Raw genomic sequence first — 17,992 nt, 5'->3', positions numbered from 1 at the left:
AAAACTAGCAGTTGGGCTCTGGGTGAGAGAGAGAGAAGAAAGGGGTAAGAAGCAGATTGCACTAAAACTAGAGGACTGGTTCTGACTGCACTCATTATCTTTCTTTCTTCTATATAAAGAAGGGGTGAGAAATAAAGAGAAGGAAAAGCATGAGAATAGAATAGAAGAAATACACAATTAATGATCATAACTGTGAATGCAAATAGGGTGAACGTAAACATAAAATGGAAGAGAATGGCAGAATGGATTAGAAATCAGATCTCAACAATCTTTTGCTTACAAGAAAGACACTTGAAACAAAGATTCATTTGGTGTTAAAAAAAAGGGAATGGAGCAAAATCTACTAAGCTTAAGCTAAAATAAAGATTTAAGAACTCTGATCAATCCAATAATTAATCATGATTCTAAGAAACTGATAAGGCATGCTATCCATTTTTTGACAAAAAGGTGATGGACTCAGGATTCAGAATAAAATATAGTGTGAGAATTTGTTTGCTTAACATAATGTGTTTAAAAGTGTGTTTTAAAAATTTTTTCAATGGGAGGTAATAAGAGAAAATTAATTCTCATTAATTAATGAAAAGCAAATGAAGATAGTTAGATTTAAGAAAGTTTTTGAGCAAGGGCACAATATGGGGTTTATGTCTTTTTAAAAAATTAATTGCAAATTAATTTTTTATTTTTAAATATTTTTCCAAGTTTACAGGAATCATTTTCTTTCCTTCTCTTCTTCCCTCCCCCCTCCCAAAGCCAACAAGCAATTCCACTGGGTTGCACTTGATATCTATTTCCATATTATTCATTTTTGGTACAGAGCAATTTTTAAAGCCTAAATGGGATTCATAAGCCTTAAGGAAGAATATTGTTGTAGCTCTGTGAAGGAGAATAGTGAGAATGGAGACTGTGAAAACAATTAGAATATTATTGCAGCAGCAACCAGGTGGATAGAGAGCCGGCCCTGGAGATGAGGTCCTAGATTCAAATGTCACCTCAGACACTTAGCTGTGTGACCATGGGTGAGTCACTTAACCTCCATTGCCTAACCCTTACCACTCTTCTGTCTTATAATTGTTATTTAGTATCAGTTATAAGACATGCTAAGGGTTTTTTTTTCAAAAAGAATATTATTACAGTATTCCAGGTGAGTGGTGATAAGTGCCTTAACTACAGTTCTGACAATGTGAATAGAGAGAAGATAACAAATATAAGGGATGCTTTGGAGAGAGGATTAACAAGATTTGGCAGCTGATTAGATGTGTAGCATGAGGTAATGAGAAGTTAGTGCTGAGGTTCCAGACAAGGGTCACAGAACAGGAGGAAGGATAGGTGTGGAAGTAATGAGTTAAGTTTCAGATGGGACACTCAAGTTAAAATATCCAGTCATTTGAGATGAAAACACTCACAGTTACCTCAAATTTTAAATAATTCCTGACAAAAGAGGGACCTAAAAGAGGGATTTAAAAAAGCAAGAATAATAGATGAATGGTGATTATAAGTCAATGATGTTGTAGAAGCAAAATTGAAATCTGCAATAATCAAATGGGTCTAAATCTCAGTCTAACCACAAGAACATTACCTGAAATGATGCTTTTGCCATCCCTCATAAAGTCAATAGCACAGCAGGTCATATTTGGCACAGTGATCCGTAAGAGTTCTCGGTTGGAAGAAGTATGCCATACTCGGATATCATCCTTGGAACATGTGGCAAACAAGTCAGCAGTGCCACTGAAAAAGCAAAATTAGCACAATACATGATGTACACACATTCTTAAATTCAGTCTTTCTAAGGTGAACCTTAATTTTTGAAGTGCTTTTTTATCAAGAAAGGATGAGAAAGACATTTTCCAGATGACATATTTGATCATTGTTTTTATGAAATGCTTTTTATTATCAGAAGGTATAGTGTTCTTATAATATTTCTACTGTAAAATATGCATGAATCTATCTTAAGCATGAGGAAAACTTCATCTATATATTTTATATAAAGAAACTTACTCAGAAATAAAATGCAGTTATGTTCAGAAACACAGAAATTTATGAGAATAATAAAGGAAAAAGCAAGTGGATGACCTAGGCCAATGATGGTGAACATTCCTACTTCCCCGTGCAATTCCCTGCCCCCCAGAGACCAAGTGCCCCCACTACCAGCACCTATCCCAGACAGGGGAGGCAGAAAGGAAGGAGAGTGGTCTGAACACTCTGCTCAGGTGAAGGAGTAAGCACAGAGAGGTGGGAAGGTGCAGTGGAGAGGGAAAGGGAGCAACTCCACCAAGTCCCTCTGCCTTTCTAGTAACTAACTTTGCTGGGGACAGCACATGTGCCCACAGAGAGGTCTCAGCATGCCATCTTTGGCATAGGTTTGCTATCACAGACCTAGCCCATTGACAGCAAACCTTTTAGAGAGGTGGGTGATGTGAGAAATGTCCTCAGGTATGTGTGGATAGGGCAGTCCAGCCCTGTGTCCCTCTGGCTTTCTAGTAATGAACTCTGGTGAACTCTGTGCTGGGGTGATGGAGTACATGCCCACAGAGAGGGCTCTGAGTGCCCCCAACCGGCACATGTGCTGTAGGTTCACCACCACGGTCTAGGTTATTGCCTAGACAATGATATGTAGTTAGGTGGATAACGCACACAGATTGTCCATAAGCATATATCTTAGCTAAACACTATTAATAGACAATGTATTAACCCAAATATGAACAGGAGATCAAGCTACATTGCATTTGGGAATTTGAAAAGTTCTTATGATGATCCCAAAGTTCTCCGTGAAACAAAGTTTCATCTTGATGTTAAATGATGAAGAAATGAAAGTAAACATCATACAAGGGGCAATGGAGGTGTGATGGACATAAGCAGACATTACAATGAATTTAGAAATAATTGATGAAGGATATAATGAAAGGAATGTGTGACTGAAAAAGAAGATGGGTTGGTAGATTGGTCATGTGAGGAAGGTGAATGATAACTGAAGGATGTTCTTGCCTCCACTGATATCTTCATGATATAGAGAGGAATGCTCTGAGTATGTTGAGTAGTCCCCCTATGGTAACCTTATGGAGGAACATGAGAAATCATGGTCCAAGGTGAGCCTGCATAGATAAGATGTGAGCATTCCTGTCTATATCATGAAGATATGGGTGAAGTATAAGAACATCCTTTGTTTTAGTTCATCTTTTTTTCTTTTTTTGGACAATTTCAACTTAGCAAGGGCAATGAAATCAACAAAACCACCTAGGCAGGATTCAGAGACATGACTATTCAAACTTTTAAAAAGTAAAAGGCATGAATCTGAACTCGGGTCTTTTTGACCAGAGCCTAGCACTCTATCCACTGTTCCACCTCTAGCTGCCCTACATTTAACAAGGGATTCTATGTTATACTTAGAGAGAGATAAATATTTCTTCACATAGTTTTAAGGAACAGGATAAGAAAGACAATCCTTAGAATAACCTGGATAGCACTGCCATATAAAAAGAATACTTAAAATTTCCAGTCAAATAAAAGAATAAGAGATTCCTATTAAAACTTATTTCTGAGCAACTTTCCACTCTTCTTCCCATATTGAGGGAATTCCTTTCTAAAAACAACTAAAGAAAAACCAAAAAAGAAAAATGATGAAGCCCCCATATACAATGACAGAAAAAAAGCCAACTCCAAATAGGTGAATGATCTTCAAATGGGAAAAGTAAAATGATTAAGGTTATGTGGGATTAAAAAAAAAACCCAAACAACCCTTACCTTCTGTTTTAGAATCAATACACACACACACACACACACACACACACACACACACACACACACACACACACACACACATATTATTGTATGTAAGGGCTAAGCAATAGGGATTAAATGATTAGCCCAGGGTCTCACAGTTGTAAGTGTCTGAGGCCATATTTAAACCCAAGACCTCTCATCTCTCAGCCTGGCTCTTTATCAACTTAGCTGCTGAGAGGAATTTTGAAGCCCAAATAGAAGAAGTAGAAGAACATCTAGTTGTTTTAAATGAATTTAAGTTTCCAGGCTTAGAATAACCATAACCCAGGTTACCAAAGAACTCAAAGATAAATTATCAGTCTAAAGGATCATGCAGAAAAAAGGCATTATAAGATTAGAGATGAGGATTTTCATTTTAAACAAGAGGGGAAAAATTCATCAAACAAACCAGACTCAATTAATTCCACATTCCAGCAAAATTCTCAATTATAACATGAAACACCCTATGAGCAATGAGATAAGGAAGTGATCATTACAATAAGCCAGCATGGATTTGTTACCAGTAACTCATGCTAATATTGTAATGATGATCAACTGTAAAAAACTTAGTTACTCTAATACAGCGATCCAAGACAATTCCAAAGGACCCATTATGAAAAATGTTATCCACCTTCAGAGGGAGAAAACTAGTAAACTCTTGGGTACAGATTGCAGCATACTTTTTCATTTTCTTATGTGTTGCTAATTATTATGTTTAAAACATGCTATATGGAAATATGTTTTGTATGACTTTATATGTATAATAGATATCATATTGCTAGACTCTTAATGGGTGGGGGAGGAGCAAGGGAGAATGAGAAAATTTGGAGCTCTGAAAAAATTTTTATGAATTTAAAAAAATTCCTTACTTTCTGTGTTAGAATTGTTACATGTATTAGTTCCAAGGCAGAAGAACAGTAAGGATTAGGCAATTGAAGTTAAGTGACTTGTCCAAGGTTACAAAGCTAGGACATATATGAGTTCAGCTTTGAATCCAGGACCTCTTGTCTCCAGGCTTGGCTCTCCATCCGCTGAGCCACCTACCTGTCCTTTAAATGAATGTTACAAATAAATACATTCAGAAAAAAGAAGTCATCCTAGACTTAATGAAAGAGTTATTTTACTGGTAGATAAGAGAAATGTAAAAGATTCAATTTACATAGATTTTATTTAACAAGGTTTATAACTGATTCTCTTGATATCCTTGCATATAGTGGAGAGATGTAGTTTGCATTATAGTATAGTTAGCTGGATTGATAGCTGCTTCACCATATCCCCAAAATATTGATTAATATTTGGTTGTCATTTTGGAGGGTTATCTAAAGCAACATGCCAAAGGTCATGTGGTCCTGTCCTGTGTCCTATTCAGCACTTTTATTAAGACCTCGGGGCAGCCAGGCTGACCTGAGTTCAAGTCTAGCCTCAGACAGTTTCCTCATCTGCAAAATGAGCTGGGGAAGGAAACAATAAACCACAACAATATTTTTGCCAGGAAAACCTTAAGTGGGATCACAAAGAGTTGGGTATGACTGAAATAATTGAACAATAAAAAGATATGTCTGTCAACTTTCCATGAAACAGAGTTGAAAAGGAAAACAATCATATTAAATGAGTGAGACTCAAAAGTATTGTCAGACGAAAATGATGGACCTATTCTGCTTTGTTCCAGGAGGAAAGATTAATGTAAGTTAGGGTTACAAGTCACACAGAGGCAGAGTTTGGCTTCATATAATTAACTTCTTATATGGAATATGTGTCTCACAAAAGAATGAACAATTGGGATAGTGGAATTATTCAATCATAAATTTGTAGGGAATCAAAGAAAAAGGAATGGCTCAAGAAGATCATCTGTAAGATTTCAGCTCTTAGATTCTGTGTCTTTCTGTGCATGGAAACACAGAACCTTCATGGAATTCTAATCCTCTTCTCTTATTCTGTGCTTTTTGTATTCCAATTAAATTACTGGTATTGTTCTAAAATGATCAAAGAAATATGAACATGTCATATAATTAAAAGGTCCTAAATTATGTCCAAATAGAATGTTTCTTTTAGCAGGACAACATCTTCATCAATCTAAATGGTTAAAAAACCCAATGCATAATTTTTATGAGATCCTGATATTGGGATTGGGAGCATTTTCATGCTGTTCTAAAGGTGACTATAAGCTCTAGTCATATTAGAATCATAGAAGAATCATGGAAATTTTAGAATTGGAATGGACATTTGCAGCTAACAAGTACCTACAATTAGCACCTAATGCAGGAATTCTGTCTTTAACCTCACATTTACAAACATAGTTATATAACATACATAGATTCTTATCCAACATTTTGAAATCTTAGAACTTTGATGAACTTTATTAAACTCTGCACAGTGGTAATCCCATCATGTATTGATCTATTTTATTTTATTTTATATTTTTTAAACCCTTAACTTCTGTGTATTGGCTCCAAGGTAGAAGAGTGGTAAGGGTGGGCAATGGGGGTCGAGTGACTTGCCCAGGGTCACACAGCTGGGAAGTGTCTGAGGCTGCATTTGAACCTAGGACCTCCTGTCTCTAGGCCTGACTCTCAATCCACTGAGCTACCCAGCTGCCCCTGTATTGATCTATTTTAAACAATTACCTTCAAATAACCCTGCCTTTTTGGGCTGAATGAGATGGATTATAAAGTTTGAGTTTTCATTGCTGGTGGAAATATTTGAAAATTGGTTATCTATAATATGCTGTGTTGAACTGGTAGCAGCCCAATAACTATGAAATACATATTAACAGTCTAAGTTCATAGGCAAAAGAAAAGTGATGGGAGATAGAAGATACATTCACATAAAGCCTACTTATGAGGAAATTAAGGATAACTGAGAACATCCTGGCTAGTCAGTTATTCATATCTCATCAAACTAATGTTCCAATGAGGATCATTTGGCCACCTTTTCAGAAGTACTACTTCTGAAAAAAGAACTAAAACGGATGCTGGAGTAGATGAGGACTTTTCTGGGGTCTGCTCTGATTGAAATAAACTCATACCTAAGTCTTCTCATTCTACATCTATCAGTCTTTCCACTGCAACATGCTTTAGAATGCTATGAATGATAGTGTAAAGTCTATGGATTTGTAATCATAAGACTCCTAAAATCCCTTATGAACTAGCAATGTTATATAATCTACCACAAAGACAGAATTGGCATCTGCCTAATCTGTGGCATCTGGCAGAACTTTCAACTCCACACATACCAATATTTTGGGGAGGACTCCATTTAGGAATTTTTTAGGAGAATAAAATAATATCTAAGTGGCATATGTCAAAATTCCCACCTTCTGATTGAGTTTAGGAATAAAAAAATTTCCATTTATACTTACAATGGGAAAACAATGTCCTGGACAGCACCACTGTGACAGGTAGCAATGAGTTCTGCTTTAAAATCAGTGTAACCGAGGCAATAAATATGGGCTGCTTCTGTTCCAACAAAGAACTGGTGCCCTTGACCTCGGAGTGCAATGGAGGTGACTCCACCTTGTAACTGAATTTTCCTAAAAAAAAAAATAATAATAATGATGGATTGTATAGATCTGATCCAATTAAACAATTATAGAACTAACCATTTGCTATATATTTGAGGGGGAACACAAAAATATGTTATGATTCTTATATTGTAGCTGACAGACAACATTGAAGGCCATGAGATAAATAAAGAATTAGGGACTTAGACACAGATTATTAAGATCAGAAAAAAAAGAAAAAAAGCTTACTGTAGGGAAAGCAATAGAGTAGAAAACAAGGATTTATTAAGAATCTACTATGTGCCAGGGATTATGCTAAGCACTTTACAATCATTATCTGATTTGATCCTCATAACAACCTTGAGAGGGGCAGCTGAGTGGCTCAGTGGATTGAGAGCCAGGCCTAGAGACAGGAGGTCCTAGGTTCAAGTCCGGCCTCAGACACTTCCAGCTGTGTGACCTTGGGCAAGTCACTTGACCCCTACTGCCCACCCTTACCACTCCTGGGCCAAGGACGGTCCCTAGCCTGGATGAAAAGGGAGGAGGGTTGGGCGTGGGGCTAGCAACCCCACCCTGTAAAAACTACACTGCTAAAGAAACTGCAACCTAAAGTAGGGGCAGCTGGGCTAGCTCAGTGGATTGAGAGCCTGGCCTAGAGACGAAAAGGTCCTAGGTTCAAGTCCAGGATCAGACACTTCCCAGCTGGGTGACCCTGAGCGACTATGTGTCCCATTGCCTACTGATTGTGGCCCTATGCTCCTTGAATGGAGTCCCAGGATAAAAAAAAAAAAAAAAAAAAAAAACAACCTTGAGAGGTAGATGCTAATTATTATGATCCCCATTTTACAGCTGAGAAATCTGAGGCTGACAATGGTTAAGTGACTTGCCTAGGGTCACACAGCTAGTAAGTGTCTTTGGCCAAATTTGAACTCAGGTCTTCCTGACTCCAGGCCCAAGGCTCTCTCTTTACTGTGACACTTGCCTTCCCCCCACTTCCCCCCACACCTGGCCTAGAGAAAAATATGCAGTGAGTAATGGTGAGAGAATAACAATATTAAGAGTTATGTGGATTTTGACAATATCCCAGGTGCCTGATTCCCAAATGTGAAGGTAGCATAAGTTCTTTTTTATTTTTATTTTATTAAAAAAATTTTTTATTCCAATGTTTACAAATCCAAACAAAATAAACATTTCATATATAAAGAAAAAGATACTACACAAATGAAATCACAGATCTTCTATATGTTTTAACTTACTTTTCTTCATATCCACATAAAAGATCCTATCCACTAGTGTCCCAATCCTTCCTGCCTCACATAGGCTATCATCATGTTCATAAAAATTAAGTCTTTCCTGTTTTATCTTTCTGTTCACTTTCTGGAAGTAATTTCTCAGTTTATTCTTCTAGTACTAGTTCTGTGACTGTGTATAATGTTCTCCTGGTTTTACTCATTTTGTTCATTATCTTGTATAGTTCTTACCAGGTTTTCAAAAACTCAGTTTGTTCATCATTTCTTTTTTTTTTTTTCCTTTTTTTTTTTTTAAACCCTTGTACTTTGGTGTATTGTCTCATAGGTGGAAGATTGGTAAGGGTGGGCAATGGGGGTCAAGTGACCTGCCCAGGGTCACACAGCTGGGAAGTGGCTGAGGCCGGGTTTGAACCTAGGACCTCCCATCTCTAGGCCTGACTCTCACTCCACTGATCTACCCAGCTGCCCCCTGTTCATCATTTCTTATGATGCTGTAGTATTTCATCACAATCGTTTACCACAATTTGTGTGTTAAATTCCCCAATTTGGGGGCATCCCCTGAGTTTATAATTCTTTGCCACCACAAAGAGAGCAAACAAAATAAATATTTTGAAACATGTGGGTTCTTTTCCTCTTTCCCTAATCTCCTTAGGAAACAGACACAGCTGGGTCTAAGGATATACATACCTATATACATACCCCTTTCTGAGTGTAATTATTTTTTTTTTAAACCCTTAATTTCGGTGTATTGTCTCATAGGTGAAAGAGTGGTAAGGGTGGGCAATGGGGGTCAAGTGACTTGCCCAGGGTCACACAGCTGGGAAGTGTCTGAGGCTAGATTTGAACCTAGGACCTCCTGTCTCTAGGCCTGACTCTCACTCCACTGAGCTACCCAGCTGCCCCCTCTGAGTGTAATTATTGATTGAGGGATGGCTCTTATTCATATAAATCTGACAAAGTTCACAATATATTTTAGATATGACACTTCTATCTGAGGGTCTGTCAATAAAAACATTTTCCTCCAATGTTCTACTTTTCTTCTAATCTTGGTGGCCTTTATTTTATTTGTATAAGAACTTTTCAATTTAATGTGTTCAAAATTATCCATTTTACATTTCACAATGCTATCTCTTTAAAATCTGGTACTATTAGACCTCCTTCCTTTACACTTTTTTCATCACTCCCTTTGCCATTCTTAATCTTTTATTCTTCCAAATGAATCTTGTTTTATTTTTTACAACTCAATAAAAACATTTTTTTGGGGTTAACTTAATTGGGATGACACTGAATAAGTAGATTAGATTAACTAGGATTGTCGTTTTATTTTAGCTGTGCCCATTCATGAACAATTAATATTTCTCCATTTACTTAGATTTAACTTCACGTGTACAAATAGTGTTTTATAATTACATTCAAGTAGTTCCTGGGTTTGTTTTGGCAGGTATACTCTCAGGTATTTTTTTCTATCTGTGGTTATTTTAAATGGAGTGTTAGTATAAGTTCTTAAACTGACTTATATAATGAAAGCAATATTAAGACAGCTCTCAGAACAGACAGGATCCTTTCTCCATCTCCCACATACCTACTACCCTCCTCTGAAATAAAAAATTCACACCAGACTGAAGTTCAAGAAATACATTGAGGGGCAGCTGGGTAGCTCAGTGGATTGAGAGTCAGGCCGAGAGACGGGAGGTCCTAGGTTCAAATCTGGCCTCAGACACTTCCCAGCTGTGTGACCCTGGGCAAGTCACTTGACCCCCCCATTGCTCACCCTTACCACTCTTCCACCAAGGAGCCAATACACAGAAGTTAAGGGTTTAAAAAAAAAAAAAAGAAATACATTGAGAAACCTCGAGAAGGGACTTCTTTCAACCAACAACTACAAAGAAAGTCAACCTGACAGTCCCATGGATGAGGGAAGGGGGCTTCCAGCTAAGCCAGTACATTTCAAGCAAATAAGAAAGATAGATAGATAGATAGATAGATAGATAGATAGATAGATAGATAGATAGATAGATAGATAGATAGATAGATAGATATTAGGTGTGCTATATAAATATTAGGTGTTGTTATTGTTATTATTACTTTCCTAGCATGAACACAGACAGGCCAGAGTCAAATATAGCTCATAGGGCATTGTTTCTGGAGGCCACAAAAAAAAAAAAAAAAGATCCCTAGAGAAAGCCCTAAGGTGGTGAGAAAACCATAGTTGGGACCTCAAAAGCCAGTAGGAGCATTAGTGTGACTTGCTACTTCTTTTCATTGTGGAACATGAGGGAAAAAATATATACAAACAAGGAAGAAAGGGTTAATAGGGTGGGCATTAGATGAGAAATGGATGAAGAATTGAATATACAATCATTTTGATGTAGAAATACATTGGACTTGGCAAAGAAACAAATTGAAGTAGGGAGAGGGGAGTTGAAAGGGAGGGTAATACTAGAGGGGAAATAGTCACAAGGAAAACACACTTCACTAATACTTAAGGAAAAATTAAAAAAAAAAAAGGTGGGGGCAAGATCAGAAACACAAAGAAATAAAAAATCTGATGGGTTGCTCATCAGATGGGGAATGACCCAACAAATTGTGGTGTATGAATGTAATAGAATATTATTGTGCTATAAGAAGTGATACATGAGATAATTTCAAAGAATTCTGGTTAATATGTATGAATCAATCTATAAAATATTTATTAAGCACTTGTACTGTGCTAAGCATTGAGAATACAAATGAATCAAAAGCCAGTCTCTTCTTTCAAGGAGCTCACAGTCCAATGCTGGGGAGATAACAAACACACAAATGTGTACAAACAGGCTATATAAAGGATAAACAGAAAATAAATAACACTAGATTTAAGGATGTGTGTAAACAGAATGGAAGTGAATTTCTGTTCAGGAAAGCAATTTAAACAGGGATAATGGCACTAAGGGAAAGCAATTTTGAAAGATAAGAACTCTGATCAATGCAACAATAAGCCATGTTTCAGGGGACCTAAGGTGACATATATTACTTGCTTCCTGAGAGAGAGGTAATAGACTCAAGGTTCTGAGACATATTTTTGGACATCTTCATAATGCAGATTTCTTTTGTATTGTAATACTTACATATTATGAGGTTAAAATATTTTCTATCAGTTTTTTAATTGGTAGCGGTTGGGAGGGAGAGAGGTTAGCAATAGTGATACAAACCAAAGGAGAGTCATCAAAATATTTATAAATGTATAAAAAAGAACAGAAGGAAGTTCAGAAGAAAGTACAAACAGGAATCTGAAAATAACACGGAATGTAGCATAACTTTTTCTTTTTTAAAGGAAGCATTATGAAATAGAGATTCAAAATTTTACACACAGCCCTCCTTTTGTGTTCTGCTATGTACATGGAAATGCTCTTTTTTGATACTTAGATTCAGAATTTTTAAAAGTACAATTAATTTTTAAAAACTTAATCTTGATTCCTATTCAGAGTAAACTGAAGGAAGGACAGACTAGGGTGGGGAGATCAACTCAAAAACAAATATAATAAATAGTCTGAGCAAGAAGTAATGAAAATGGACTTTTATTACTGATGAGTTGCAATAACAGTAACTTTTATTACTGACAAGAGATGGGGCAATGAACTATATGCCTTTAGAGAATCATGAAAGGATTCTCAGAAAAGAATAATTTGTAACTTCATTATTTTGGTGCAAATGATAAGCTGGCGTTATAAAAACAGCTTGTTGGCAATTATTCTTAAGTAGATTAAACATGCTATTTTATCTTTTATGCTATAATAATCTAGAAAAGTCAGTGACAAGAACTCTAATATCTGCTAATGATAAATTTACAATCTACTAACTTCCTTGAAGCTGCTAAAGTTCACTAAAGAGAGAAAATGAGGCTAGTGTTACTTGAGTTAAGCAGAACAAATTGTTTTTTGAAACTTTTTTGGTTAAACTGAAGTATCTTACAAAAGTAGAGAAATCCTTGAGTATATGAGAATAGTCATTTCAAAAATAATTTTGGTTGAAAATTAAAGAAGCTTCGAAAGTTGGGTTATCGTGACTGAAGAAATTGCAACCTAGTGTTCATACTACTTATATTGAAACTTTCCATAACTGATTGAGCTTGTTCTCAGACATTGGACTCGTAATGCCAGACCATATATGAAGTCTTTCCAGAATGATAGGCCTTTTCAGAGCTTACCATTCAACTGGCATACCTCCACATCAGAGTAAGTAATTGGTGTAGGGCTTTATGGAGGTAGTTCTGAAAAAAAACAACAGTGAAGCACTGGAAAATACTTGTTAATGAAATAGCCTTAGAGAGGCAATACTGAAAATATATTAAATTTCTTCTTGATTACTTAACTAGAATAATTCATTTGAAAGGTGACCCCTTTTCCCTATCTCAAATTAAAACTGTGGTTTTCATAGGCTAAATGCATAGAGATTTTTTTTTAGTTTTGGAGATAAATGAAGAATAAATAGGATAAAATCCTTGTATTTGTTTGCTAACTTGCTCTTTCATCAACTTCTCTGCCTCTCTTATTTCCTTTCCTTCATTGTTTCTCTTTAATATTGGAAATTCTGAAAGTGAAAGTGATTTGTAAATCTTTAAGTGTTTTTTAATTTATAAATTTATATTTTTTATTTTTTATTTATAAAATATATGAATTATTCTAATTCTTATTATGAAATTCCAACTATAGAGAATACAGATGAATAAATTTTAGTATTTAATTATATCTCATTTAATGCTCCTAACAATCTTCTGAGATTCTTAAATAAGTATCAATCAGTCAATCCAGGCACGGTGCAAGACATTGAGAATACAAAGAGAATATGAAAATACTCTCCAAAAGCATACCATCCAGCCAGGAAGATAGCAAATACATATACAAAAGGAGGTATAAGCATGTGACCTGGTTCCCTTCAGAGTACGTGAGCAACATACTCTGGCTGTTTGAGAAAAGGCATGCATGATTAACCAGGAAGAGCCATCCACTCTGTGGGCTATAAGAAGAAAGCTTCTTTCAAGTGGCCTTTTTGTTATTACACAGTAAATGCTCTTTCTCCTTCGCTGGTGGAGAGAAGAGGAAGATTCCACTCCCTCCACCCCCCCCCCCCCCACACCTTTTCTTCCCTTCTACTACCTGCAGCAGCCATGACAGCTAATGCACAAGGTACTGAGAATGTTTCCTTATTAAGGTGAGCCTGTAACTGGACCTCAAATCCTTGGCTGCCTCTTCTGCTTTGTGTTTCCCTCCCCCTAAGAACAGATGACTTCACAGCAATTTTAAAAGGTGGACAAAAGTTTCCAACCTTAGCAGCTATCCCATGAGCTCAAGTTCCATGTCATGTGCTAGTAATCAAGCAGGAGGTAATTTCTGTGAAAGCTTTTTAGAAGGGCACTGCTGATGCTAAGATCCTGTACCACTGCTTGGGTTTCTACACCACTACTATGGATTCAGTAGCTAAAAGGACTAAAAAAGTGCCTGACTAGCTAGGAGCTCTGTACTTGTGAGTTGCTTACAGTACAGATCCAAGGCAAATATGAAATTTCTGTTTGGCAGACCTATGGAATTTATCTTTATCTCCCAGGAGGATATGATAGGTGTTTTAAGTATTTGTTAATGCTCACTTTTGAGACTTTTACGTTTGATGCATTTTTATGGTAGAGGAAAATAAATACCTGTCCTAAATCAGATATCTAAGTTGCCCATTTAGAACCTGTTGGGGTCTGAGTCGGTGTGACCCAAGGGGACACTTCCTTATACTGCTGAAGGCCGTACACATCTGGGAATGAAGCTTGGCCCCTTGGATTGCTTGGGTTTCTAGAGGAGCCCTAGAAATGTTTTGGGTACTGCCTCTTCATAAAAAATATTCTGTGGGAAAGAAACACCCTCTAAATATGATGCAATGCTACTTTGATTTAGCACTTTATTCTCTATAAAAATTTGTCTCTTTGGAACAATAAACAGAGCTTTCTGAAGCTGACTGGACCCTATTGAACCCAGAGCAAGAACCCTGTCTAGAAGGAACCCCATTGATTCCTTTTAGGGAAGACCTATACATAATGTAAATATAGATTGTATATATTTTCTCCAAAACTTTGGGGTGGAAGAGCTTGATCCCTGATCTTTGGGGTTAAGCTGCTCTAGCACCCAGTTTATGTCCATTTGAACCCCTTTTTCTAAGAAAAGGCCTACCCTGGGTCATGAGTGCCAAGGCCCCCAAGATGCTACCAAATCCCAAAGGTAACTGCTCCCATATGAGGATTAAGCTCAAAGGGAACTGAGATCATTTGGAGAAGTGGGGAAGGGATTAATGCAGAAAAGATAATAATGTATACTTTTTCTCCAATTACTTCTTTTAACTGATAAATCTGCTTTGCTAAACAAAATGAGCACATCAATATTACTCAAGAACAGTCTATCCACCCAGTATATTTTACCACTCCAATTCAGGAGAACTTGTGCAACAAAACTCACTTGATTGGTTTGTAGCTTGGGCTTTTACAAAGAGCCACCACTCCTGCTCCGGAGCCTATTAACACACTTCCCATCTTCAGACACTTAATAGTTGTGACTCCCTAAGATAAAAACACCATTAACATTGTGTGAATTGTCAGGAATCAGTACAAGTCATTCTTTTGCAGAAGTGAATCCCAGATTAAAATGTCCCTTCAAGGGCCCTGTTGAAATTTGGTGATTCAATTCAGTTCAGTTCAATTCAAGAAGCATTTATTAGCCTTCTAAAAGCAGAGGGCACTGTGTTGGGCTCTGGGGATATAAAGACCAAAAAAAAAAAAAAGTCTAATTCTTGTTTTAAAAAAGCATACATACTAACGTGGTAAATGTGAACTTTACAATAGGCTAGTTCCTTTAGGAAGTCTTAGAGCCTGGTGACTGAAGGAAATGAAAAGTATAAAAACCACAAACCAAGTGTCAGCGAGAATTCTATTTAACAGTTGTAGAAAGAAGCTATTTCTATCTCTGAACTATTAGAAGCCTACCTATTCTTATCCTTGGCAGCCCTGTCATTAGTAAATGATACCCTGTTACATATACACCTACAAAGACATACATGCAAATTGTGCCTTCTTTTACTACTTTGCTCCTGTTGTTGACAATAGGCCTCAGAAAAGAAGGAGAACAGTAATGCTACATATAATTAGATTGACTGGATCAAAGAAGCAACTTGTGTTGTTATTAATGGGGTTAAATCTGTTTTAAAACTAATCAGTCCCTTTTAAAAGGGCACCAAACTCCCAAACTGTCATTTATAGCTAAGACTTTAGAATGTACATAGTACTGATTTTGCCTCTAATCTTTAGGGGAACCCGAGAGGGCTCTCCCAGAAGATCAGGAAATTAGTGGACCAGGGATAAGGATATTCAAGACTTCTATTCTTCCTTTTGGCTCTTTTCTTATATGGCCTTGTTAGAGGAAGCAATTACATTCTCTTTCCTGGGCATGTATAGCAACAATCAGCAGCTCTATTCTCTCTCTCAGGAACTGGGAACATCCTTTCAAGGCACATCCAACAAGGACCTGGCACAGATATTGACTGGCAATCTAAATAGCATGTAGGTGTTGTGATATTGGAAATTTAGGGATCCTTGAACTTATTTTGAGGTCTCTGGTCTAAACTTCCTTTGGACGTTCAGGGGATTTGAAAACTACATTTCCCGTGATTCAATGGGCTTCCTGTCTTACGTGGTGATGTGAGACAATATAAACAGAAGTTTAAATAGGGAGATTGGGATTGGTACTGCCTCTTTTGCTGCTGAACAAGCCAGGTGGGCAGAGATAATGGAGCGGCAATTTGAATGAGCTCTTATCAGGCATGTGGCTATAACTATCAAAATGGCTTTAAATAAAACCCTAATATTTTAAATATATCCTTCTATATTAATTTTATTTGTAACAGGCAACAGTGTGCAGTGGATAGAGTGATGGGCCTGGAGTCAGGAAGGCATGAGTTTAAATCTGGCCTCAAGACATTTAACTAGTTTTGTGACTTTGGACAAGTCATTTAAACTCAGTTTCCTCAAATGTAAAATAGGGATAATAATAGCTGTTACCTTCCAGGGTCATTGGGGATCAAATGAGATAATATAAAAATTGTTTCTAGTACATAATAGATACTATATTAGCTATTATTAATTCCATATTCTTCAGGGTACTTTTAAATATTATATTCTCCAATCAACAAGAGTCAATTAAAGTAGATTTACAAATTTATATGATGAAAAATTTACTATAATAGGAATTGATTGAAAAATACAGTCTAGTCCAACACCCCTATTTACAGATAAGGCCTAAAAAAAGTTAAGTGATTTTTCCCAAGTTCACATAGTCAGTAAGTAATTCAATTTAACAAACATTTATTAAGCACCTATTATGTATAAAAGGTGGTGTCAACATGGTAAAATGGCTGGAATAAGAAAAATCTGGGTTTAAATCTAGCCTCATACATATTTGCTGTGCAATTCTGGAAAAATCACTTCTTAATACTCCAGACAACTCTCTTTGTCTGTTAATTATAGAAGATTTGCAGGTCTGCATTGGTAGATAGAATTCCCATACAAGGGGTTCTGTATACCAATAAAATAATAGCTCTAGATCAAAAGGAGGAAAATATGTTCGTATGTATACCTATAGATATATAGATATATATGCATTTGTTATACCACATATACAGATATGTCATTATATATACTTTGGTTCCTAGAAAGGTAGGTGGATGCAGAGAGGGAATATGAAGGAATAAAAAGAACTGTGGGTTTGGAGTCAAAAGTCAAGGTATAAACAAGTTGCTAATCAGTAACAATGGAGGAATTTTCAGCATCAAGAGTTCCCTACAATGATGAAATAATTGGATCTAGACTACTCCCCACAAAAACAAAATAAAACAAACAAACAAAAAACTCAAGGAGCTTTGATTTCCAAGAGTTTACATTCTACTGAATGTCACAATCAAAATTTAAACCCAAGTTCTCTGAGTCCAAATCTAATATGCTTCCCACTATACCATGCTACCTTAAGCTCATGTTTGCGAATATTCATTAAGTACCTCTCTCTTGTGCATAATCATGTGTTGAGAGGAACTCAGTCTACTAGGGTATCCTGAAATAAACTATTTTTATAATCCTAAAACTTGGTGGCCTTAAAGGAGAAGTTATCAGTGCATTCACCAAATCTGGTCCTCCAGTAGTATTGCTAACACAATCTATTTCATAAAGATGTCTTTTGGAGCGCAATTTATATGTGTCTTTGAATGAAGCTATACTACATTTTCCATAATTTCTTGTCTTTATCACTACTCTAGTTGCTTTAAATCTGTTCCAATTTCTGTCCCTTTAACTCCCTCATTCTACACCTCCTTCAAAGCTTGCTCCTTTCTTAGACTTGATTTCTTCCTCTTTTACCTTTTAACTACCACACTCTTCATTGATTCAATTAATCCTAACTCCCCATAATCTTCTTTTGAATCACCTTTGGAA

General features: G+C 36.5%; 1 protein-coding gene across 1 annotated transcript in view; it reads right to left on the bottom strand.

Moving 5' to 3' along the window:
* The window catches only part of CFAP52 (cilia and flagella associated protein 52), a 57,377-nt gene that overhangs the window by 9,711 nt on the left and 29,674 nt on the right, over positions 1-17,992 (bottom strand). Inside the window, exons 7-9 of the mRNA XM_044673990.1 lie at positions 14,976-15,076; positions 7,115-7,285; positions 1,577-1,725 (exon numbers count right to left, since the gene is read on the bottom strand). Coding sequence (XP_044529925.1) covers positions 1,577-1,725; positions 7,115-7,285; positions 14,976-15,076 — 421 coding nt within the window. The remainder of the gene's footprint in view (positions 1-1,576; positions 1,726-7,114; positions 7,286-14,975; positions 15,077-17,992) is intronic.

Source organism: Gracilinanus agilis, chromosome 4, assembly GCF_016433145.1.
Source record: "Gracilinanus agilis isolate LMUSP501 chromosome 4, AgileGrace, whole genome shotgun sequence".
In the NCBI taxonomy this organism is placed as follows: domain Eukaryota; kingdom Metazoa; phylum Chordata; class Mammalia; order Didelphimorphia; family Didelphidae; genus Gracilinanus; species Gracilinanus agilis.
Note: the sequence above shows the minus strand (reverse complement) of the source record. Positions and strands in the feature narration are given on the sequence as shown.